The sequence below is a fragment of the Miniopterus schreibersii genome, assembly GCF_964146895.1.
Source record: "Miniopterus schreibersii genome assembly, chromosome: 3".
NCBI classification, from domain to species: domain Eukaryota; kingdom Metazoa; phylum Chordata; class Mammalia; order Chiroptera; family Miniopteridae; genus Miniopterus; species Miniopterus schreibersii.
The window spans coordinates 93,389,213-93,413,523 of NC_138103.1; the positions used below are offsets into that span (position 1 = coordinate 93,389,213).

A 24,311-nucleotide genomic window follows, 5' to 3' on the forward strand; every position below is an offset into this window, starting at 1 on the left:
CGTTCTATAAGCATTACACTTTTCTTTCAATCCTATTACTGACCTTTAAGATTCCAGTCGTACAATTCCAAAATATCTCTGAATAGGAATAATGAAAAGAGTTCAAGTCCCTTCACGCAAAAATTCTGAAAAATAAACCAAAGTCAAATTACTACAGTACTGCAAATATACATTAACTGAAGGTTCAACCTGTTCTAGTCAAGGGTTAAAAAGTGTCTATTGAAACTATCCTAAAACCATGTAATTTCCTAAAAAGTTTGACCACAGTCCTACAAATAACAGCTCATTGGCTTGACACACAAAGGAAGTAGGCAAGAGTGGCATTAGGATTCCTAAGAAAATGTGAACTTAGTCCTTCCCAACGTACAAGTAAAATGATTATGAAATTTAAAAATTAAAGTCTTCTTTATGTCATATTTTTCTAACCCAATTATAAAATCAGAATCTCCTGGAGACTTTTTGTTCATTCAAATTAAACACACACACACACACACACACACACACACAGAAGGCAGCAGGCTCTGGTAGGTTTGTCCCACTCAGCCCACCCCTGCTCACTGCCATCCCTCAAACACACCCAGAATCAGTTAGAGTTACCATAAACAGAGGTCTCTCATACCAAAAAAGTTCAAATTCTTAATGAAGGCAAATAAAGGGCTACGAAAAACTTTGTAGCGACATTTCTCCAGTAAACAAGCTTAACCGGTGATATATTTGCAAGTAAGACTTGTCTCATAATTCTTCCTATTTGTTTTGCTCGGGGTTCATAAATCACCCTGTGGGAGATAACTCCAGACTCATAAACCTTTACAATAGCAAATGAAGGCTTATGGCCTTAAAAATCAGAAGGAAGCAAAAAGCCCTTTTAAGCCAGAGAATGAGGGGGTGGCCCTTTCTCTTTAATTCTTTTGGAAAGACAGGTAGAACTACCGGGACTTGCTTTGAATGAAATAGGTGCAGACTAAGCATGTGTGTCACGCTTATCAATTCCCCCCCGGCACTCGCAGCCCGCGACAGGGCTGTGCTGTTGAACAAGGTCTGAGAGAAGAGCCAGGGGCTCAGGAAATCGACCCCAACTCCAACGCAAGGTTAAGTGCACAGGCTTGTTTGCTGTCTCCTTGTTATTTCTTAGTGTGATTTGTTGACATCACTAAATTCAAGATCAGGCAATGAATCATCCTGAGATTCACATTAATCTTGCTTTGGAATTTTAAACCACTCGCATATATTTAGATAAATCTGCTGCTGAGCAGCCGCAGTGAAAAACAATTAGAAAAAATATGTAAATATATGGGAAGAAAAATGAACCGAGCACTGATCTTGTCATTGGAGATAATGAATAAGATTATTCCAACAGCCATCAGATTCAGCTCCACTACTCTAATTTCCTCTGATAACAACCAGTAATCAAAGTCTGTCCCCATCGAAAACAAACCAGAAACGAACGTACAGTTACTATCGGTAGATGCAAAACAAGGAGAAATGGCTCCAGAAGTTGAAAAATGGCCCAAATTTTTTTAACCTTGTTCCTAGAGCTCCATCTCACTGACCCTTTCAACAGTGACCACAATACTTTAGGGGTATTCCTGAGGCCGAAACCCAGAGCTGGCCGAGTCCAGTGCTTTAAAGGTGTAAGTGTGGAACACACAAAAGACAAAGCTGCTGAGCAACCTTCTGCCTTACCTCGGGCATCATCTCCTCGATGAAATGGATCGTGTAGTCTATGTTGAATCTAATCACTTTACACAGTGGAATCTGCAGGAATAAAGAGAGGTTCAGTTCCGCTACACCCTCCCACAGGCTCTCGCTGCGCACGTGTTTGCTACTTGACCCAGAAGGCCATGAACCAAATGAGAAGTTTCACTTAATCTAAGCTGCTAACAATGCTGCACACAAAGCTTGACCACAACTGCTGGGTGTTCATGGCAGGAACCCAGCTGGCCCGGCCTCTCCAGGAAACCTACATAATGTTGGTGCGTAATTCACTGTATGAGTAACAACACAGACATGACAAGGACCCACTAAAGCCAAACAAATCGCCTCCAGAGAATTAATAAAACCACACTTAAATATTTCTTTTTCTCAGGTTTTTAAATCTTTCAGAACTTTGGCTCTTCGGGCAGATCAGGGGTAGCAGGCTGACAACTCATGGGTTACAGATTCCTAAGTCACTAACGTGCACACACTGACATGCACACAAGTCAGGCTGCCTGTCTGGCTCAGGAGCAAAAGAACCATGGTAATAATCACAATAAAGCAGAATAAAAATAATAATAGTTAACATTTACTGAGCCAGGCACTGCTCTAATGCTTCCTGTACTGTCACTCACGGAACCATCCCTGTGGGATAGGTACAACTACTACCCCCCTTTTACGGTGGAGGAAACTGAAGCAGAGTCAGGAGGTACCTTGCCTAAGGGAGCCGGTAGCTGGTGAATTTGAAAATCTTGCTCTAGACCCGAGCTCTAAGCCACTAGAGCGCATACGTCTCATGACCTGCTCCACTATCGGGTCCATGTGAAGGTGAAGGAAGGCTCATTTAAATAAATCCACACCTGTTTGTTTTACCAACGCACTGGCAGCCACCAGCCCAGGGTCTAGACACAGCAAGGTGTTCATAAGTATACTTTTTTTATATACTTTTGCATGAAGGAAGGAATGAGGAAGGGAGGGTGTGGAGTTACTGCAGTGGCCTGGCTGACTGACTGGGGAAATAACAAACTCAGAAGCCCTAGAGATGTGTTAAGCAGGCTTTTCTGGCAGCTCAGTCTGTCCATAAGACAATTTTACATAAATGTAATCGTTTTTACAAACCATGGCAATCAGAAATTTTAATTCTACCAGTGAAAGGAATGCTAAGAAAAACAAAAATAATCTTATAATGCCATCTACTGGAAATCTTTTTCTCAGAAATGAAATTTAGTTCTTAGGTGCTGTTTAATTTTTTTAGAGGATAATGGCTAATTTGAGTAAAATTCATAATTTAATAAGAGATCCATGTTTAACCTTCTTGTGGTAATAAATGAGTTCTAAACCAACCGGAGCAACATGCTAAAGTCACCATCATTTTTAAGTTCTTTTTAGTCTTATATTTAAAAATTATTTGAGAGCTACAAATTTGGGCATTATTCACGTTTTTTAAATACCTACTCTTTGCTAACAACGATGTTAGGTTCAGATTTACTCTAAAATAAGTCACAGCCCCTACCTTTTATAAAAGGTAAGGATCTAAAGGAGGAAGAAAGGCGTGTAAGAAAGTATAAACAGAACACAATGCAACGTAACTTGTAAGTACAATAAAAAAATACGCAAACAGAGTATAACGTTCAAAAGAACAAACAGGGGTAACATTTGAGTTGAGTCTTCAAAGATGGGGAGGGATTTTCCAGGTCAACCAGAAAAATTAAGCTGGGGAAGAGCAGGTATTTAGTTTCTACCAAGAGAGAGCAAAGGGAGCTAGTGATTTAGCTGCTTGGGAGTGAAGTGTGTGTGAGGGAGAAGCAAGGCGGTTCTCGACAGGAAAAGTATGAACTGTGCTATGCAAATTTTACAAACAACGTGAAGGATTAGGGCTTATCCTACAGCAAGGAGAAGTCATTCGCGTCCTTACGGGAGAGGCGATCACAGCTTACATTCTGGATGAGTGGCCATGTGACCAGCGCGGGCATGGTTTAGAGGGGAGCAGGCAGGAGACCAGAAGACCAGACCAGAGTCTAACGAAACAGTCCAGGGGCCAAACGAGGAGAGGACTGGCTGGAAAGGAGGGGAAAAACTGGAAACATAAGAGATCTTCCTGAAATACACCGCGACCGCTCTGATGTGGAAGTGAGAGAGAAGAAAGAATAGAAAATGACTTCTGGGTTTCTGGCCTAAGTGACCAGATACATCACAATGCCACTGATGCAAGGAAATCCACAGCGCACGACTCCCTGCGTACGCGAGCTCGGTGTGCGGGGAATACGAGGAGTCCGGGTTCGCACAGGTTGGGGATGAGGTACCTGAGGGGACAGGAAGGTGGGTATGTCCAGCAAGCAACCTGAAGCTGGAGGGTGAAGTGAAGGGCCGCGTGTCACAGCCGTAAATACTGATTTGGTGGGGTCGGAATACACACAGGAGGAAAAGCGGTGGGTGAGGCTGCCTTGCTCGGGGAGAGGGCACCCGCGAGAGGAAGGGACCAGAGAGCGGCCTTGGGCGGAGAGGAGGCAGCAGAGAGGGCCCCAGTGTCAGCTTCACTCCTCGGCCATGCGCAAAAGCAACTCTGATGGGCGATTCACACAAATACAATCCTTCCCCGTATCGTTCAACTAAAATCGCTTTTTGGGGATTCTTCCTTTGGCCTCTTCTCCCATATATACTTTATTTTCTTTTGGACTCTCATCCACACCCCTGGAGCCCTTAGACACACCAACTGGAAAGGCAGGATCTCCAGTTGTACTCAAGCTTTCATCTTCTCTAAGACGCAGAGAGAACTTGTCAGGTTCCTACATATTGGAAGCTCAATTGATTAGAAGCTTAATTGGCCAATCAAATAATACAAATACTACAATCGTTTCTTAAAACATCCTTGGACACCAACTGATACTAACTTCTATCTCATCATACCAAAAACAAGCAAAAAAAACCAACACAAAACCACTCCCTAAACTTCCATATTCTACCTCTATTCTACCTCTACCACGTCCAGACACTAAATGACCAAGTCCAGGGCAGTGAGGCCACTGGAAATGGAAAGCCAGCAAAGGCAGGAGGGAAATGATCCTGGGGCTTTGTAGGATGGGATAAGACATTATGAGTCTAATACGTGTATCTTTATAATTTTTATGTTGTCAAAGCCCTTAGTAACATCAGGTATTACAACAGTAAATGTACCACATAAAAGGATTAAATTCTCCTGGAACGCTCTATACTTAGCCAACAAGGCTTTCAATCCACTTTAATGCAAGCAGACGTGAAGAGAACTTGTGGGAACCAGACTGGTTGAGATTCTAACATTACAATCATTTGCATGCCATCCTTTCCGATGTGCTCTCTGCAGCAAGAAAATGAATCAGATCGGTAAAGTGATTTCATAATTCCTTTTCTTGGGAGGCTATTTCAAATTCAAGAGGCCTTTGATGGATCTAATTCCGATGAACTGTACAACACTCAGCTTAATACTCGATTTATTTTATCAACATCCGTAACATAAATGATGGGGCTTATCTTCTCATTACAGAGTTAAGTTCTCAAATTTTGAGAATTTGAATATTTTTATATAAAATATATGCTGAAGCCAGAAATTTTTCAGTCCTATATTTTATGATAACAGTAACAACTGCAATTAATTCAGCATTAACAGCCTCTCAGTGCCAAACCTGAGGGATTTTAATAAAGCTCATAGAATCACTTGTCCAAAGTCACATAGATATTAATAATTAGTTTAAAAAAGAGAGAGAATTAGAAGAAAGATTCAAACCGAGGTATTTCTGACATATTTTCCAAAATAAGAAGTGCAGTATTTGTTGTATGCCAAGCACTGTATGATAAACACTTTCCATGTGTCATCTCTTTTTTTTTTTTTTTTTACATAAAGCCTATTGCTAAAACTAATCTCTATCTTAAGATGAGAAAAATCAGGGCTTATAAAGATTGAAATGTCAAATCCTACAGATAGTAAGTGGAATTCACTAATGTATAAAACCTGGGTCTCTCTGAAGCCAAACTGCTTTCCTTCTTTGATTAAGGTGATCCTAGAAGTTAAAGTCAGATCTACACTACTTCTAGGGAATTAAAAAATAAGATGATAACATACTTCTAAATGGTGACTGTATTATTTGTATTTGCAAATCCTACAAGGGGAAAAAATGAAAGGCATTAGGAAGGGGAAGCTGGACTATTCTATACTAAGACTGGGAGATTTGGTGTAACAAAGGATCTGAGTGCCTGAGACGTTTTTTAAGAGACAACAAAGCCACCAAAATTCAAAAACCCCCCAATGCCTTTTCATATAGATTAAGAATAGTCCAGCCCAGCCGGGCGTGGCTCAGCGGTTGAGCGTCGATCTAGGATCCAGGCGATCGGGGTTCGATTCCCAGTCAGGGCACATGCCTGGGTTGTGGGCTACAGCTGATCAATGACTCTCTCATCATTGATGTTTCTCTCTCTCCCTCGCCCTCTCCTTTCCTTTCTCTGAAATCAATAAAGACATATTTTTAAAAAAAACACAAAAAAGAATAGTCCAATATAAAATTCTGTAATTATGTAAGGTGACAAATGTTAACTAGGATCCAGGAAATTGTGGTTCAACTCCCAGTCAGGGCACATGCCCGGGTTGCAGGCTCAATCCCTGGTAGAGGGCATGCAGGAGGCAGCCAATCAATGACTCTCTCATCACTGATGTTTCTATCTCTCTCTCTCCCTCTCCCTTCCTCCCTCTGAAATCAATAAAGGTATATTAAAAAAAAAAAAAGACAGGAACAAGGTTTGGCAGACTTGAATCTTTAATCTCTAGAGGAACAGAACTTCAAGTCTGAAATAAAGAGTACTAAAATAACTTTTCAAACTGCATATGTAATTTCTTGTAACCAAACCAGAAAGGATTAGAGGACATTCTATTTTGATGTAGCTCTAATTCAATGAGTTCTACAGCGGTGTCTAGGCTGGGTAAAGTATACTGCTGCTCTCTCTCCCTGAGCAGCCAGCAAATTCACTCCGTGTCCAGATGGACACGGAGTAAGTAAGACAATTCCCAAGACTGCCAGCTTGGACACAAAGCTTCTGACTCATAGCTACAGAACTTCCATTTGAAATGGTTACTAACAGAGTAGCCTTAATACCTGTATAAAAACACCATAGATCTGTGTGTCAAAGTCTCTTAAAGAAGATACTCTCCTGGGATTCAAAAGCAGAAAACTATATGAAATTAATTCAGGCTCCAGATGTCCTGCACCAGCTCTATTTCTTTTTCTATTGCTCAGGAATAGAAATAGCAACAGCTTCTTAAAACTTTCCAGCTTTCCTTTGAAGGACACCCAACCCAAAATAGCTCTGACACATTACTCCACAGTTTACCGTTTTTCAATCCTTCACACTCTTGAAATGTTATTCCAACTCGTTTACTTACACTGTTTAATGTGGACCAAACCTGTGACTCATTAACACAGATGTCTCACTGCCACCTGACACACACTGCCACAGACTTCCTGCAGCTCACGCAGAGGGACACAAAGTAAATGTTACTTAGAAGTCAGATGGAAGGAAATTTATTTTGATTTTTAGAAAGAAAGAATGAAGGGAAAGCAGGGAAGGAAGAGGTACATTCAGGGACAGAGAAAGCCAGCCAATGAGCACATACTCACATTGGTCAGGGGGGCGTGTGCAAACATAGAAAATCCTTCAAAGATGTACTCGTGATCATCATATTCTATAACAGTTGGCCTGTCAGTCTGAAAGCAAACAGAAACACAAAGCTTGGATTAAATAATGGCATGATTTGCATGTGCAGAAATCCGTCAGGACACAAAGCAACCACCAGGAAAAACGTAAGGCTGTACGAACTTAATGTTTGTCCAAACACCAGGGAGAGTTTCATACAAAAGTTTAATTTTAGGTGGAATTCTCTGGCTTCAGTAATATTTATATACTTAGACAATCAAGAATGTTTGTTATGGATGCCATGGGGGGGAGGGGAGGCTATATGACTTCATTTTCTAGGAACTTGCTGTATTTAATCCCACAGTACTACCAGTCCTGTTCTTCCTCAACTGTATTTCTAAACGAACAGAAGTCCTAATAAGAACAAAATAGTAACACAGCTGACTCAAAGCTCAAAGTGAAGAAAAGACTCAGCATCATGACTAACAATGTGGACGGCTCTGAAAGGTCTCAGGCTGCCAGAGCTCAACCCTCAGGTTCTACTAGGAGAAGCCAACCCACCAAATGCTGTAACAGATCAATTCCTGCATAATGCCCAAGACCTTAATTGCTGAAAATTGAATCTGTAATAAAAACATACCAATGCTGATCTATGCATAAGAGACTCTCTTCCTCCTGCCACTCTTATAACCCATCATTTTTAATCCTAAATACTAAATATGGAACTAATTCTCAAGACTAATAACCTAAAAGATATGTTTTTTACATAGGTATTAAACATTATTCTTTTATACATTTTATACACACACAGGAAGAACTTTCCAAGGAGAGGACTAAAGAGTATCCAAATTTATTTGGTTTGTCAGTATCACTGTTACTTTCCATTTGAATAATTCAACAAAGTTGGTCTAAATTAAATATAATAAAAAGAACTTCTAACGAAATAATAATAGTACAACCACTCCGGAAAACAGTTTGATAGTTCCTCAAAATATTAAATATAGAGTTACCAAACGATCCAGCAACTCCAGTCCTGGGTTTATACCCAAGAGAAATGAAAACACACATCCACACAAAAACTTGTCCACAAACATTCACAGCAGCATTTTTTCATAATAGCCAAAAAGTGGAGACCACCCAAATGTTCCTCAACTGATGAAAGGGTAAATAAAATAAAGTATGTCCATACAATGGAATATTATTTGGCCATAAAAAGGAATAAAGTTGCATGTTACAACATGGGTGAATCTCAACAACATTATGCCAAGTGAAACCAGAAGCCACAAAGATTACATACTCTATGATCCCATTCATATTAAATATCTGTAACAGGCAAATGACAGGCAGAAAGCATCTTAGTAGTTGCTGAAGGCTGGGGGTGGGAAAGAACTGACTACTACTGAGTACGCAGTTTCTTTTGGGGCTGATGAAAATGTTCTAAAATTAGACAGTAATGATGGTTTCACAGTTCTGTGAAAAGACTAACTATAAAAAATACACTTTAAATGGGTAAATTTTAAGGTATATGAATTATATCTCAATAAGGTTGTTAAATACATAATTATTAATATCTAATTTTGGAACTGAAATCTCTTGATGATGCAAGTAACCAGGACTAGTAAGTTTTGTACTGTGAAAGGCAATATAGCATAGTGAAACAGCACACAGCCATGCACAGGCTGCCTAGGTTCAAATCCCCACTCTGCTGCTTACTACCTGAGTAATCTTGAGCAAGCTACCCAACCTCATCTGTAAAATATGGACTATCTGTAAAATATGCCATCTGTAGAGAGTGGGTAACAGTACCTGCTTCATTGGTTTGTTGTGAGAAATAAGTTAATACATGTCAAATACTTAGAATGGTGCCCAAAACCATAGTCAACAAATGTTAAGTATTATTATTGTTATAAATACATTTTCTTGTTTGGGTCACTAGATAACTTATAAGTTATTTGCTGATTTTTAAGAGATGTAAAAGTGTTCTATGCATACTTCCAACTCCACAGCTCCATAATTCTTTGCTATTATGTGGTACCAACGACATAAATGAAAAATACAGAAAGTAGTCTAGTGAGAAGGTAAAAATAAAAGCCATCATGATAAAAGCCAATTTTATCAACATAAAACTAGGGTATTTTAAAAGAAAAAACATTTAAGAACTGAATCAGTATTTAGTCTATTCATATTTTAACCTATTTACACACATTCAACCTACTTGCATTTTAAAATAAATGAAATCTGATTTTGTTTGGAACTTACTAAAAAGTTTGTGGGAGGGGAGACTGTAATTCGATAGTGGAAAAGTCTGCCAGCGTTGTTGGTCATAGGACGACAGGGCTTGATGGCCTGAGGGAAAGAACAAAAGTGAGATTAAAAGTAAATAACCAAAGTATTTTTATTTATAAACAGACTATTTTCTAGCTACACGTCTGACTAAAGAGGTTTCCGTGTGTTCCTTCACAGGCTAGCAGGGAACAATGGTACTCACTTTACCACTAACTAGACGAGTGAAAAGGGCCAATTGGCCCCCAGTATTCAATTCATTTCTTCATGGGGAATAGTGCGTGTTCGGACAACATAAAGATCTTTCTAGATCTACATTTATATGACTTTCTTTTTTTTGTAAAATAACACAGTAATCGAGATTTGGCTAAATTCCCAATGAACTGAAAAAAATGCAGGAAAAATCATCTCAGAAGGATTCACAGCAGTATTTACTAGCTGGGACAGTGAAAAGAGTAAATATGCTGCGTAAAAACAGAAGGGACCAGAAATGAAGGAAGCATGAGAGGAGGTGGCGCAGAATATGCAGAGAGCTTGCGTCAGGAAAAGGAAAACCGACAGGGAGCACAAGAAGGGTCAGCAGAATCGCGGGGGAGGGTGACAGACACAGAGACGTGCGCCCCAGACCTCCCAGGGAAGGACTGCTGCCCTGTGGACAGAGTGGACAGCGAGAGTCTCCGTGAGGCAGAGATAAAGGCCCCGCCAGGCAGCCCAAGTCAACGGGCAATGCTCATTCCTCGGCTGACGGGGCTTGGTGGGGCTCACAGCTTTATCAATCCCTCTGCCCGATCCTGCTATACCCTCTTCCGTTCACAGGTGAAGAACCCAAAGAAACATCGTGTGCCCCAAACTCCATCTTAGCATCTGCTTCTGGAAAATCCAATGTGGGAGGGCTGGTACCAAGAAGGACTCAAGAGAGCCCTGCAACACCATTACAAGCACAAATGTTCATGACAACCCTGTCCTGAGTCAGAGCAGAGTAACACCACCTCAGGTGCCATATACACGGCAACTGGTTTGCTGAATGTACTCTCTTCTGTCCCAATTAGAGTAAGGACCAGAAGTGGCTCTCATTCACACGGAACAGACACCACTACGGTTTTGCTGCCGGCCTGTGTTAACTCTCCCAGTCCCTGTCACAGCACATTCAAAGCCCTTGCCCTTCTGGACAGACTGCAGAACATGATATTGCGCCACTGCATCCCTGCCATTAGGGTGAGATAAACCATACGAAGAACCAGGGCCTACCACAGCCACACCACTTTCAGAAGCCAGTTGTCTGGGGAGTGCCAAGAAACCCATCCAAAGTAAGAGACAAATTAATTCATCTTCCACCACATGGGCCTCTTTGTGTTTGGGAGGAAGCATAATCCCCACCTACGAGTATTGCTCCGGCCCATTTAGAGACAGTGGGGTGAAAGGCCACCAGCCCTGAGTGTGGCTCGGGTGAGAACAGCCTTCCCTGCTGTGGGGCCACACAATTCAGTAAACTGTTGGCTGGAAAAGATGCTGAGAGAAGTTCGTGGCCACACTGGAAGAATCACAGTACAGTCTCAGGCTCTGGAGCAAAGCCAGGACACCTGGAGGGAAGAATTCTGCGCCTCCGAAAAGCAACTGGTGAGCTACTGGGCCCTGGTAGGTATGGAAGGCGAGGCCAAGGGACAGCAGACAGACACGTGGCAGGAACTGCCCATCGTAAGTGGGTTCTGTCAGCCCCACCCAGGCACAAGTGTGGTGGGGCCAGAAACAATCCATCACAAGATGGAGGTGCCACCTCCAGAATCAAGCACACGCAGGAGCAGCGGCACAATCAAGCTGCAGCAGCAGGTGGCCCACCATCACTGCGCCAGCACCCGCCCTAGCTGATGACTAAGGGCGGGAGGGTGCGGAGGGAGGGAAAGCCCAAGCCTGGTTTGCAAAGGGACCAGTCAGGAAGGCGTGCCAGCTGAAAACAGACTGTGCTGCAGCCTCCTTCAGGGGAGGCTTTGAAAGGCAGCGATGAGGGAGAATCTTCCCAGTGGGCAGAGTCTCGGGCGGTACACCTGGTCATTCACTTTGTGTGGAAAGAGAAGTAGCCTGAGATTAGAATAGAGATGGACTCATGGCAGGAGCATGTGGCCATGCCAGCTGGTCAGAGACCTAGAAGGAAAAAGACTGGAAGATCAGGGATAAAAAGGTCTTGGGACAGACTTGCAGGTGGACAAATGGGAGTGAGCACAACCATCTCTACAGCACCAATGGATGTCCGTCAAGAAGCGCCCACTACGGAAGAGGTACAAAACCAGTCAGCAAAATGACTCGGCCAGATGGTGTAAGGGAACCTTGGCCACCAGCCACCAGAGCTGACAGGATGGGCAGGTGAATGAAGTGGCCACAGTAGCACAGATGGAGGCTTCACATAAGCCCAGCAGTACAGACTCACTCACCAAGGCTAAGCTAGTTGAGCTGACACTGCAGAACATCCAACCAGCCACCCGCAATGACCAGCGCTGGGCCCCCCAAATCGCGCCATTCCTTGAGGAGACTGACCTGCCACTTGGTAGGAAGTTGACTATATAGGCCCCATCCATCCTCAAAGGGCCAAAGTTTGCTCTCACAGGAATAAACATGTACTCTGAGCATGGGTTTGCCTTCCCACAGATCCTCAGCCAGCACCACCATCCACCCAGATCTTCCTTCAAAGAGCCTGCTGTCCAACTGTGAGGACAGAGGTCAGCACAGAACCTGCAGCCATCGGCTCCTTCAGGGTCAGCCTCCGCTGAGGAGCCCCCTCCCCAAAGCGTGACCTCCCTGGGCAGCCTTCTCTGGGGACAGAGGGAGACAGGGATATGAAGGACATTCCAGCTCGATGCAAGACAATTCCGACAAGCCAGGCGTTACTGGGCCTGTCACAGGCGGGCTTCTCCCTCTGCTCAACCCTGCCTCCACTCTCTTGCTTAATTCCCCTTAAACACCTCGCACCCCAAACTCCACTGCAGCATCTGCTTTCAGACACCCCATCCTGAGGCACACGTGTGGGCACTCACAGGGTGCAGATCTTGTCCCAGAGTTCCTTGCTACACTTGCCAGTTTTCAAAGACAAATGAAGTAAAAGTGAGACAAGCAGTTCAAAATATCCATCATTGTCTCATGGTCTTTATTCTTATTGTTATGACCTCAAACAAGTTTTAAGTAGAGCTTAATGATTTACACAGACTATGTTTAAACATAAAATGCTGAATCATAAAGTGGCAATCCTGGGATTAGTAAGAATAATTTATAAAAATCAAAGAAAATGGGGAGAAAATGAAGGGAAAAATTGAAAGTAGTAGTTATATATAACTCTACTATGTCAAAGTATTCAACTCTATCAGTCAAACATATCTGGAGTGTCCCTGACGAGCCAGGCTGGGGTACAGAGCTAGAACAGTCTACATGCTACTCACGTGGTGGGAACAAGACTAACAACGACAATGGCATCCCCGTGTCCCCCAAAGGAATGAAGACGTGTGCCTTAAGGCACCTGAGTGAGATCATTTCTCCAGAGTACTTCGTAACCACTTGTGATAAAAATATGAAAAAAACATTGCAACACGTACAGTTTTAAAATAATAAAAACCAACTCAGAGACACCTGGCCTATTACACGGTTTCCTTGCTGACCTTCCCCACTCCAAATCCAAACAAAATACTTTTCTTCTCCAGTTACCAGTAATGGAGACTCTCGGGGACTAGGAAAAGGCCTTTTCAGAGGGACTATTTCATTTGTGGGGATAACAGCAGCAGCACCTGTCTACTTCTGGCTCCTCGGTGCTTACTAACGTAATAACCCAGACCAGTTACCTCTTCTCCGGGGTAAATACTGTGTCTGATTCCCGTGCGTCGGGCTTTCGCGCTGCATTTGCAGAGTGGTCCGTCATTCATCTATCAGAGACAGGAGAGAGTTAGTGTTTACTGGGGGGGAAAGTCCACACCTTGCATGATGATGCTTCGGGAGCTGTGTGGGTTTTAATGTCATGAGTACTGAAGCTCTGAAGAGGCTGTCACGGCCAGAAGATTAAACAGGACTTCCAAAACCAATAAAGCTGCAAACTGTCTACACTGTCTGATAAGAGGAAACTGTATGACAGCTCTGGATCCCCAAGTTATTTGTGCAGCCAAGCAGAAAATACCAGTGTCTGCGCACTATGTGCCCCCGTCTCCTCCTATCACTGTTCAGTATGTTTCTCCTACTTCTTACCTCAGGAAAAATGGCTTTTTCACAAAAGAAAGCATATTTTATATCCTGAAGGAATTTATAAAATGCTTTGAAGGTAATCAGATTAAATGTTTTCGAAAGACAAACCTAAAGGTATCTGAAGCAGAGAGAAGACAATGCCTGCTGGAACCAGAAAAACTTCCAGCACTAATCAGGTAGGTCTATGTCTGGTTTTTCACCTGAATTCACTTATTGCCCTGAACTCCACCCACCATTCAATAAGTGAGTAATTCCTGAATGCCCTCTTGGGTAGAAAGAGGACTGCTAAGCACTGGGTGGGGCGGGGGGTGTTGACAAATAGCTCAGGGTCCACGGACTCAGGAATATGTATTCTACATAGGAGAAATAACATACATATAACATGCTTAGTAATTTTAAAGAAAATGGGGGAAAAGTCAGTGCAGATGGAAATACCACTGGCTTCAAAGAGATGAAATATCTGGAAGGCTAAACAGGACAGGAAAATACGATGGTGATTCTACATGAGGCACCAGCATGAGGCAAAAAAGAGAAGAATCCCTGTGCTATGCTCCTGGGGACATGAGAGCCATCTAAATGGAATGGATCATTAATGTCAGCACGAAGACCAACACGCAGAACGGAGGTCAAAATCTTGAAGCGCCTTGACAGCCAGTTTCATGACTTTATTCAACATAAATGGCAATACATTACCAAAAAGGAGGCCAGAGCATCAGTTTGCAGAATGAGGAGGGGGAATTCCATCTCTCACTTTCTTTGCATTAATAAAGAAGTGTGTGTGTGTGTGTGTGTGTGTGTGTGTGTGTGTGTGTGTGTGTAGGGAGGGGGAGGGAGAGGAAGAGGGAGGGAGAGAGCACATTCTAACATACACATTTACACAAACACACACATTTCTTTAAAGTCCTGGGATTTGTAACTCATTGTGTCCAATGAAAATATCTCAATAAAACTTTGAGAAGAAATATTAAAGTGAAAACTGTAACTTCCTTTAGCCTTTTGGGAAATCTAAAGCTCCAGGTGGTCCAGCAGAGAAATAACATCGCCACCTTAAAAAATATCCGGTTACGTTATTATCCAAAGTCACAGCTGGCAAACAGACATGTGATGGGATCCCCTCCTGACAGCACACTCCTAACGATGGTTACCACTTGCGATAGAAACTGTGGGGAAATCGCCTCCTGCTCAGGGATTTTCAGGGGTGCACACAGACATCCTACGTGCCTGCCTTTTACCTGCAGCTGGGCCCTGCCGCAGATCAGCCCTTATTAGACTCAACCGTACAGAAGACAGACAGATACAGTAACAGAACGGTGAGGCTACACAGAACCATGCGACAGGACTAAGAAGCCACAGAAAGCCAGGGGTGGGCTCCTGACAGGGGAGCAGGCCACCAAAACACCACACTGTGGGGAGAGGAGTGACTACTGATGGACACAGGGCTTCTTTCAGAGGAGACGAAAATGCCCTAAAATCCTACTGTAATGATGGTTGTACAGTCCTGTGAATACCCTGAAAAAACACTGAATTGTGCACTTTAAGTGTGTAAACTATATGGTATGTGAATTAAAACTCACTGAAGCTGTTTAAGAGGTCATATACATGATTAATATATCAAAGTAAGTAAGTTTCAAAACGGATTGACAACTGCAAACATTTCTGCTCAATTCCAAGAGGGCAACAGAAAAAGTGCATTTCTGTCAGGCATTCTAACTATATGAATTCTATCAAGAAAAAAATTTAGATAGCCGCCATCTAACAAGGGCCAGGCGAGCATTCGAATTAATATAGAATGGTATGAATTTATTTGCAAAATATAAATTTTAAATTACCTTTTTATAGGTATGTTTTATTATGCTTAATAAATTCATATGCATCAGATACTGTTTTTGTTTGTGTTGTATATTTTGTTTGTGTTTATATATCATGTAGTGCTTCATAACAAACAGTAAGGAGAAATAAAAATATGTCCAGCTATGACATCACCAGCTCAAAACATACTTACCAAGGAAGAGAGCTTACAGGGAACTGTGACTATTACCAACTAAGAAATATGAAGCCCTACAGGACCGAAGACACTGTTTATTATACTGCTGCAAGATACCTTCCAGACGAACTGCTTTTAAAAAGACCTACAAGTCCTCTCTCCCTCGTCCTACCATTTGTCTTCCCCCGTTTACTGCGAGTTTAACGAGGCGGCGCCATTACCCAGCTCCCTGACACAGGATTTACCAACGCCGGCAAACATGATTCAAGGGACAGCTGCTCTGGCGCTGACGCCTTGCAGCTGGGCGCCGAGGCTGAGCGGAAAGGGGCTCTGGAGAACGGCGTACGGCCCGAGGAAAATTCAGTTTCCACACCAGCCCGCACGCATCTTCTGAGCCTGGAGCCGTGAGGGTGCCGCGGGGGTGTGCAACCTTCACAGCAGGAACATAAAGCCCACGCGCACCTGGCCTGGGTCGTTGTACCACAGCTCATCGTGAAGCCGGTCCGGATGGGCCTTTTTGCGCTTGATTTCTGCAATGACGTCAAAAACCTCAGAGTCTGAGCTGCTGGAACAGGTGCTGTCCTCGTCGGACTCACACTCGGATTCGCTGGAACTTTCTAATAAAGGTGAGGGGAGAAACGTGAAGAGAGGTTGAAGAAATTCACAAGACGGTGATACGTGGAGACTTCCAAATGACCCAGACCTCTCAATCTAAGGACAGCTGTTTATTCTTTCAGCAAATATGTGCCTACTCTGCCCACGCACTCTGCTCAGCAGTACCATGAAAAGCGATGCAGCCCGCAATGCGAAGTCACGCTCCAGCTGGGAGAGCAAACAAAGGCTTTTACAGAGAAAGACCTAATGAAAGAGGCCAGAGAAAATGTAAACCACAGTGGCATGGGGTTACACATTTTAAAAGGTGCAGCAATTCAGAAAATTCAGAAAAGGGCAAGTCCCTTGACCTGGAAAGGTCACCAATGATTTCCTGGGAGGGGTGGACATGACCCAGGCAGGGAGGTGGGGTGGGTGGGCTGAGGGGATGGAGGTGAGAGGGAAGGAACATAGAGGGAGAACTGCAGGCAAAAGCATGGAGACAAGAGCACACGGGACACTGGCTGGAGCAAAGGTCCCGAAGAAAAATCCCAGGAGGTGAGGGCTGAAGGGCCATGACTGCCAGGCTGAAGGCTCTGACTGCCAGACCCAGGAGTTTAAATTTTTTCTCTCAATAAAAGATTTCAGGTTTTAGAAGTGCCTGGATAAAAACAGAGGGTTATGGGTGAAGTGAACCAGTCCAAAAAGACAAATACTGTGTGATTCTTCTTATAGGAGGTGTCTAGAGTAGTCAGATTCATAGAGGCAGAAAGTAGAATGGTGGGTGCTGGCGGGAGGGGGGGGGTTGCTGTTTAATGGGAACAGGGTTTCAGATTAGCAGGATAAAAAGAGTCTGGAGATTGTACAACATGGTGAATGTGTTTAACACTCCTGAACTGTCCACTTAAAAATGATTTTGTGTTATGTGTATTTTAGCACAATTAAAAAACAGACCTCGATTGCATATGTGTATAGCCCATGGATACAGACAATAGAGTGGTGAAGGCCTGGGGCGGGGAAGGGGGGACAATGGGGGGAAAAGGGGATATCTGTAATACTTTCAACAATAAAGATAAATTTTTTTAAAAAGAGTTAGAAAAAAAAACACAGACCTAGAACTTGGCCTCATCCACCAGACATTAATGCATGCAACACAGTAACGAGGCCCAACCCTTACACAGTTCTAGTTCCAAGTGCACTGCATCCCTGTTTTACAGGTGACAAAAGGGAGGCACACAGAGATGGTTAAATCACTTGCTCAAGGTCACATGCCAAGTGGAGAAGCAGGGATTTGAGCCCAGGCCGGCCGGGTCAGTCAGTGCTTTCACCCACAGCGGACACCACCTCTCAGCACAGGACACACAACGAAGGCGGCAGAGAGCCAGGGAACAAAGGAAAACGCACGAGGAATGCCTCATCTGTGCACGGCATCCTGTTGGGGGCCAAGGACGTGAAGGGGTAAAAGGCAGCTTCTATCCTCAAAGATCCCTGCATCTACCTGGAACCTGACACATGGAAAAATAGAGCACCATGTGAAAAGGCTGTGGAAAGCATCTACGTGAGGAGAGAGAGACCTTCCAACAGAGCTGGGCTGCAGCTGCATTTCCTCATCAAGCCAGGAGCACCTGACAGCGGGCGGGGCCCCGAGGGGAGGCCTGCCTGTAGGAGGCACCAGGAACCGGGAACAGGCCCCCGCTTTTGGCGGGAGGCTGGACTATGGTCCCTCTGATTCTAAGGCTAGACAGTCCTACAAGGGACCCAACTGTTAGCGTGCCATGCAAATGAGATCCTTTATGTATTCTGCTGAATGTGGCTGAGAAAAACTAACACTGAAAAGAAGAAAGTTCCATTGCTATGTATTTTGCTGACTATAATTACAGAAAATAAAATGAAAAAACAGAAACTTTAATCGGGGACGCCCAGGGACACATTCCTAAAACCCAGGATTAAGCAACAATAAAAGCACAGGGCCTGGCCTGGCAGCTTCTGACTCACCTAAATCTTCATCCAGCTTCGTCTTGGGAGGCTCCCATGGGGGCCTCGCAGCTTTGGCCTTTTCTTGCCGGCTCCCCAACTCCTCCTCAAATTTGTCATATAAGTCCCGGAGCCTACTTGTTCCAACTACAGTAGAATCTCCCTTTGAAAAAAAAGGATCAGTATTAGAAACTATATTAAAAACAGTCTTTCCAAAGAAACATAAGACCTCACTAGTAACCAAAAACGTGTAACAGCAAGGTGCCATTTTCAACCCTCAATTTAACAAACAGGTAAAAACAAAATGCCTAATGCTGGTAACTGTGAATCAAACACACATCTACAGGTGACACAGTCCTCAGGGGGGTGCACTCTGCCAACATTCACAAACATGAATCTCTGAGTCTCTCAAGAGCCCATTAAAAGTGACCATACCTGCCACTGCACAAACCAGCCAATATGCATGAGAAACTTCCCATGGTTATCTCTGGTCAAGAAGGGACTTAAGATACAAACTCAGATTTTTGCTTATTTCCCATTTTGGGGTAAACACACACACACACACACCACAAACTGCATAAAGTAGTTATACGAGTGGGAGTTTACAAAACCACCAGTGTCAAGACTAGCAGTGTCATAAAAAATGCAGAATGGAGACTTTAACCTTTAAAAGACGGCATTTAAATTCCGTCAGCATTTAAATTTGGCCAGCGGGGCCCACTCCTTGCCGGGAACTAAAGTTCCCTTTCGTCTGATAAAGATTAATCAACCTACTGCACTCTTGCCTTTGGAAAACAGCTTTTGTCTATAGCAGTGGTTCTCAAATGGGGTGGGGGGCACCCCCCAGGGGACATCTGGCAATGTCTTAAGAGCTTTGGGCCCAGCTAGTGCGGCTCAGTGGTTGAGCGTCGACCCAAGACCCAGGAGATCACAGTTCAATTCTCTGTCGGGGCTCATGCCCGGGTTGCCGGCTCGATCCCCAGCAGGGGGTGTGCAGGAGGCAGCTGATCAGTGACTCTCATCACTAATGTTTCTCTCTCCCTCTCCCTTCCTCTCTCTGAAACCAATAAAAAATTTTTACAAAAAAATAAAAAACAATAAAGAGTTTTGGTTATCGCAAGTGGGGAGGCGTTCTACCGCCGTCTAGCGCAGAGCCCAAAGATGCCGCTCAACGCCCCGCCGCACAGGGCGAGCCGCAGCGGAGACAGCGCGCCCACAGCGCCGGGCAGAGGCGGCAGAGGCGGGCCCGCAGCCCCGGGCCCCGACCTACCCCCTGGTCCATGGGGTCGCTGGAGTAGTAGCTCTCCGAGTGAGTGCAGCGAATCCACACGGGCTTAAGGAGCTCCTCGTCCTCGTCGGGCCTGTCGGGCGGCGCCTCCTCCAGCTCCTTCTCCTTGATGGAGGGGAAGCTCTTCTCTTTGCCCGAGCCCTGGCTGTCGCTCCATCGGTCTTTTTCTTCTTCCCAGCGAGGCCTCTTCTTCTCCCTACTTGGGGAGCGGCTTCAAAAGAGGGTGAAGGAGGCTAAGTATTAAAAAGCCCGTCTGCTGTGAGACGGTCCTGTCTCACCTGCTCAGCTCACGTTTCGCCTAAAGTGACAGCACCATGCCAAACCGCCACGTTTACTTTTCGTTAAACCGGCCAATCCCAAACACCAGTCTGGTGGCATCAGAATCACCTGAAGCGACTTGTTTAAAAATACAAATTCCCAGGCCCTACCCCAGATCTACTTACTGATTCACAGTCTCCGGGGGTGGGGCCCAAGAATCTGTATTTTTAATAATCTCCCCAGGTAATTCTGGTGTGCATCCAGTGGGTTCGGGAGCAAGTGGCAAACCGTAACTCCTAGAAAAGAGAGACACTTGGAGGATATTTGGAAATCTCTGCTTACAGGCAGTTCCCCAATGAGAGCCCCAGTTCTGAGTCCTCCATCCTGCAATGCCCGGGGCAAGAAGGTTCCACAAAACACTGGACGTAAAGTGGACCACACCCTAGCAGTGAACCAGTCCCATCAGCCCTAACCGCCCCCTGGGATCCCACACGTGGGTACTAGTATTACTACCTCATGAACCACCACTTTCCCGAATTCTGATATCCACAAACACAAATACTAACTTGGTTAAAAAGGGTAAAAACTACTCCATCTCCTCGAATTTCTGGGGTCTGAAATTCGCAAAGGCCCATCCTACAGATGTGCTTGGAAGGAAAACCTACAGGACAGACTTTAAGCCCAAGAAACCTAGGTGGGAGCATACGGGCCTTGAGAGTCCAGCCCAGGGGAGGGACTGCTCTGTGAGGCTCCGCCGGCAGCCTCTGCAGTCCCACTAACAAAGGTACCGTCACCAAGAAAGCCTGCATCCGGATCAAAGTCACGAGTGAACCCTCTCCATCAACTCTACTACTAACTTCTAATTTTATGGCAGGGAAAGTGTGAGTGTGGAGGTGTGTGCACATAGGGGAAGGGGTGGGTGATTAGGAAGATTATATATATTGAATAATTGATAACTTCTAAACATTGCAATGCACATCTGACCAGAAAAAAAGTCACTGCAAAGTAAAGTGTATATTCGTTCACTGTAGAAAAAGAAAATTAAGCACTAACAAAAGTAAAACAAAAATCACCCACGTCACCACAAAGATAACCACTATATTTCACAAATGTGTTAAAACATACAGATATAGGAATATATATAAATATATACAAGCTTTAATAAAAAAAACTCTATCACCTGTCCTTCTCACTCAGCGCTAAATCAACACCTCTCTATTCCAATACATCTATATCTGAGCCATTTAATAAATGCATATTATTCTTTCATATATATATATATATATACACACACACCATAATTTAACAAATCTGATCGTAGTCATTTAGGTTGCTGCCATTTTTTTTTTCCCTTATAAACAACGCTACCATGAACACACTTGTGTTCTTTGCACACTTGTTGGATGATTTCACATAAAGTGTGTGTGCACTTTTTCTCAAGGCTTCACTACAGGTAGGTAGTACCAGGTTAGACACCATCAAAACCATATCGAGTTCCCATTTCCGCACACCCTGTTGGCATGATTGTTTTTAATCTTTGCCATTCTGATGAAAAAGTATCTCATTAAATTTAACTTGCTAATCTTTATCACTACCGAAATTACACATTTCACGTTCACTTCTTTCATGAACCTCCTGGTCACATGCTATGCCAGTATTTTTTAAATTCGGGTTGCGGTCCTTTTTACTTATTGAAAGACTTTGTTATTAAGATAATCACCCTTCTTCTGTCATATGTATGTAATGTAACCTTTTTCAGTTTTTTGTTTTCCTTTTAAATTCCATCTGCTCATTGCTACCTATAACCTTTATTTGGCCAAATCTGTAAACTTTTAAATGTGTGCTTCCTCCTTAGCATTATGTTTACAATCCTTTCCCATCTCAAGGTTAAATAAATATTTTATATTTTCTTCAGTTACTTGCTGCTCAATATTGGTTTCATTGATCTATTTATACCCACATCAAATTGTTTTAACTCTTATGTGTTTATAGGACATTTAATCCTAGTAAAGCTACATTCTCATTTTTCTTCCGTGTTCTCACTTCTATTCCAAGTAATTTGACTTATGGAGTTCTCAAACCCATACTTCAACTGGTTACACTAAAATTCTAGGTAATTTTAAAGAAAACTGCTATTCTTACAACACTGTCTTCCACTATGGGAGCAAGATCCTCCACTCGTTTATATCACCTTGTCATCAGCTACATTTGTATCTTCTTCCCATTGACCTATATGTTTTTTAAGTTTTATTAAGATATTTAATTTTAATATAAATGTTCTGTAGTGAATCTACTTCTTTTTCCCATTACACTTTCTAAGCAGGTATTCCCGGTTTATTTAGGAAGGCTATTAACTTCAGTATGTTTTTTCATAACCCTCAGCTTCAGTGGTTAATTCTCATTGTTTCTTAGCTGATCCACTTGAATTTTCCTGATAACACTATTAGCTAATAATGGCAACTTAGCTCCTGGTGGTGTGGTTTTGTGTGTTTTTGGTGCTTCCTGCGAGCCTGACACTCTGCTAAGCACTTTATTGACACTCTTATTTAATCCTTACAAGAATGCTAGGAGGCAGATATGAACATCCCCTCCAGAGGAAACAGAATTAGAGGTTATATCGCTTGCCCAATATCACAAAGCTAGTGAGCGGTACATGCTAATATGGTTGTTTGGCACAGACATTTTTACCTGTACTAAAAATCCCACCAAATGTTTCCTATTATCAAGAATCATAGGCAAAAGGCAGCCTCATCCCTCCCCTCCAGGCAGGTACATTGAAGGATGGATGGTCAGGGTTGACTATTCTGAACATTAATTATTCTTTTCTCTTTTTGTAACAGGACATCTTTTTTAGGTGCCTCAGACATTGCAAATTTCAAAATCCAAACTCAAAACTGTTTCTTAACAATTTCCTATATTACAAACTCCTTTACAGTATTTACATCTCTAGTTTTCTCTCATCTATTAGTGAGAACTCACAGAATCCAAGTCTCTGTCTTCTCCACAAGCTACCGGGCACTGGAGAAGAAACCACTAGACTGAAGGGAATTCCAGCACTCAACATGAAACATGATCAGCCTCCACTGGGTGCCCAGTGGTTTCCACCAACACGATATCCTGGCTTTTTTAATCTTTATCTTTCATCTCCCCCTCCGCCTATCCTTTCTCACTGAACAAACGCTCCTAGTTCATCGCATCTAACCCATGGCGTCTAGTTTTTCCATTGGGATCTCTTTTCTGAATTTTACACCTACTGACTACTACATAATTCCACTTGGTTGTCTCGGATTCTCAACTACACATGCCCAGGACTGAAGCCATCCTCCTGCCGTTCTTAGTGTCCCCGCCCTCAGTGGGGAACACCAGGTCCAGGTGATGGCCCTGTTGTCTTCTTCCCTCACCATCAGTTACCAAGTCCTACTGACTCTCACAAATACATCTCAATTACCTCTGCTGTTCCCCATTACGACGGTCATTGCCCAGGTCTAGGCACAATCATCTTTTGGAATTACTACAAATGCCTTCTAAACTCATTTCCTCCAGACTTACCCTTCGCATGTGCTCTTCTCTCCCCTGCCACCCTCCTTCCCTAACGCATCCCTGCGCATATCCAGGTATCAGTAAAATGTCAATCTATCTATGACTGCCCTAGACTTTTTCACCACTGTGTTCCCAGAGCAACATGTACGTGCTCTATTAAAAGCACTTCTCACAGCACTTAACTTTCTTATTCCTGTTAAGTGGGACTGTTGTTAACAACTATATCACTTGCACCAGTACAATACTGGGACACATAGTAATGTGATGTATTTTCATTTGCTGTTAAGTTATACAATGCTAGGCGACAGCGATAGGCAATGGAGCCTCCCCTTTTTTCTAACTTGTATGGGAAGGACTGTAAGGTTCCAACATTAAGTTTGGTTATTTTGAGATGTTGACAACTGTGTTCATTATGAGATAATGTTCTATATTATGTTATAAGTAGACTTAAAGAAGTCTGCTTATATTGCTAGTTTACCAAAGTTTCTACTCATAAATCGATGCTGGTTTTATTTGAAATATCTAATAGGCAGGTACTGAGAAAAGCCTATTGATTTTGACACAAAAAAATTAGTTATAGCCCTGGCCAGTGTTGCTAAGTGGTTAGAGCATCGGCCTGCGGACCAGAGGGTCTTGGGTTCGATTCCCACTCCCCGCCCACCACCAGGGTGAGTTCTGGAGGCAACCAGTTGATGTCTCCCCCCCCCCCGCCCTGCCTCCTTTCCTCCCTTCTACTCTCTCTGTAAAGCAATGGAAAAAATATCCTCAAGTGAAGATTTTAAAAAAAGTTAAAAAAATTTTAGTGGTACAAATTCAACTTTTTCC

General features: G+C 43.4%; 1 protein-coding gene across 4 annotated transcripts in view; it reads right to left on the reverse strand.

Annotated features, from left to right (window-relative positions):
• DROSHA (drosha ribonuclease III) overlaps positions 1-24,311 on the reverse strand; it is a 102,573-nt gene that overhangs the window by 67,923 nt on the left and 10,339 nt on the right. For 2 of the 4 annotated variants that reach the window (XM_081131441.1, XM_081131442.1), the window contains 9 exons: positions 20,132-20,242; positions 19,671-19,899; positions 18,422-18,563; positions 16,298-16,452; positions 13,458-13,538; positions 9,613-9,699; positions 7,338-7,424; positions 1,684-1,755; positions 44-125 (listed from right to left, as the gene is read on the reverse strand). In XM_081131441.1, coding sequence (XP_080987567.1) covers positions 44-125; positions 1,684-1,755; positions 7,338-7,424; positions 9,613-9,699; positions 13,458-13,538; positions 16,298-16,452; positions 18,422-18,563; positions 19,671-19,899; positions 20,132-20,242 — 1,046 coding nt within the window. The remainder of the gene's footprint in view (positions 1-43; positions 126-1,683; positions 1,756-7,337; positions 7,425-9,612; positions 9,700-13,457; positions 13,539-16,297; positions 16,453-18,421; positions 18,564-19,670; positions 19,900-20,131; positions 20,243-24,311) is intronic. The other 2 variants (XM_081131444.1, XM_081131443.1) reach the window with 1 other exon arrangement.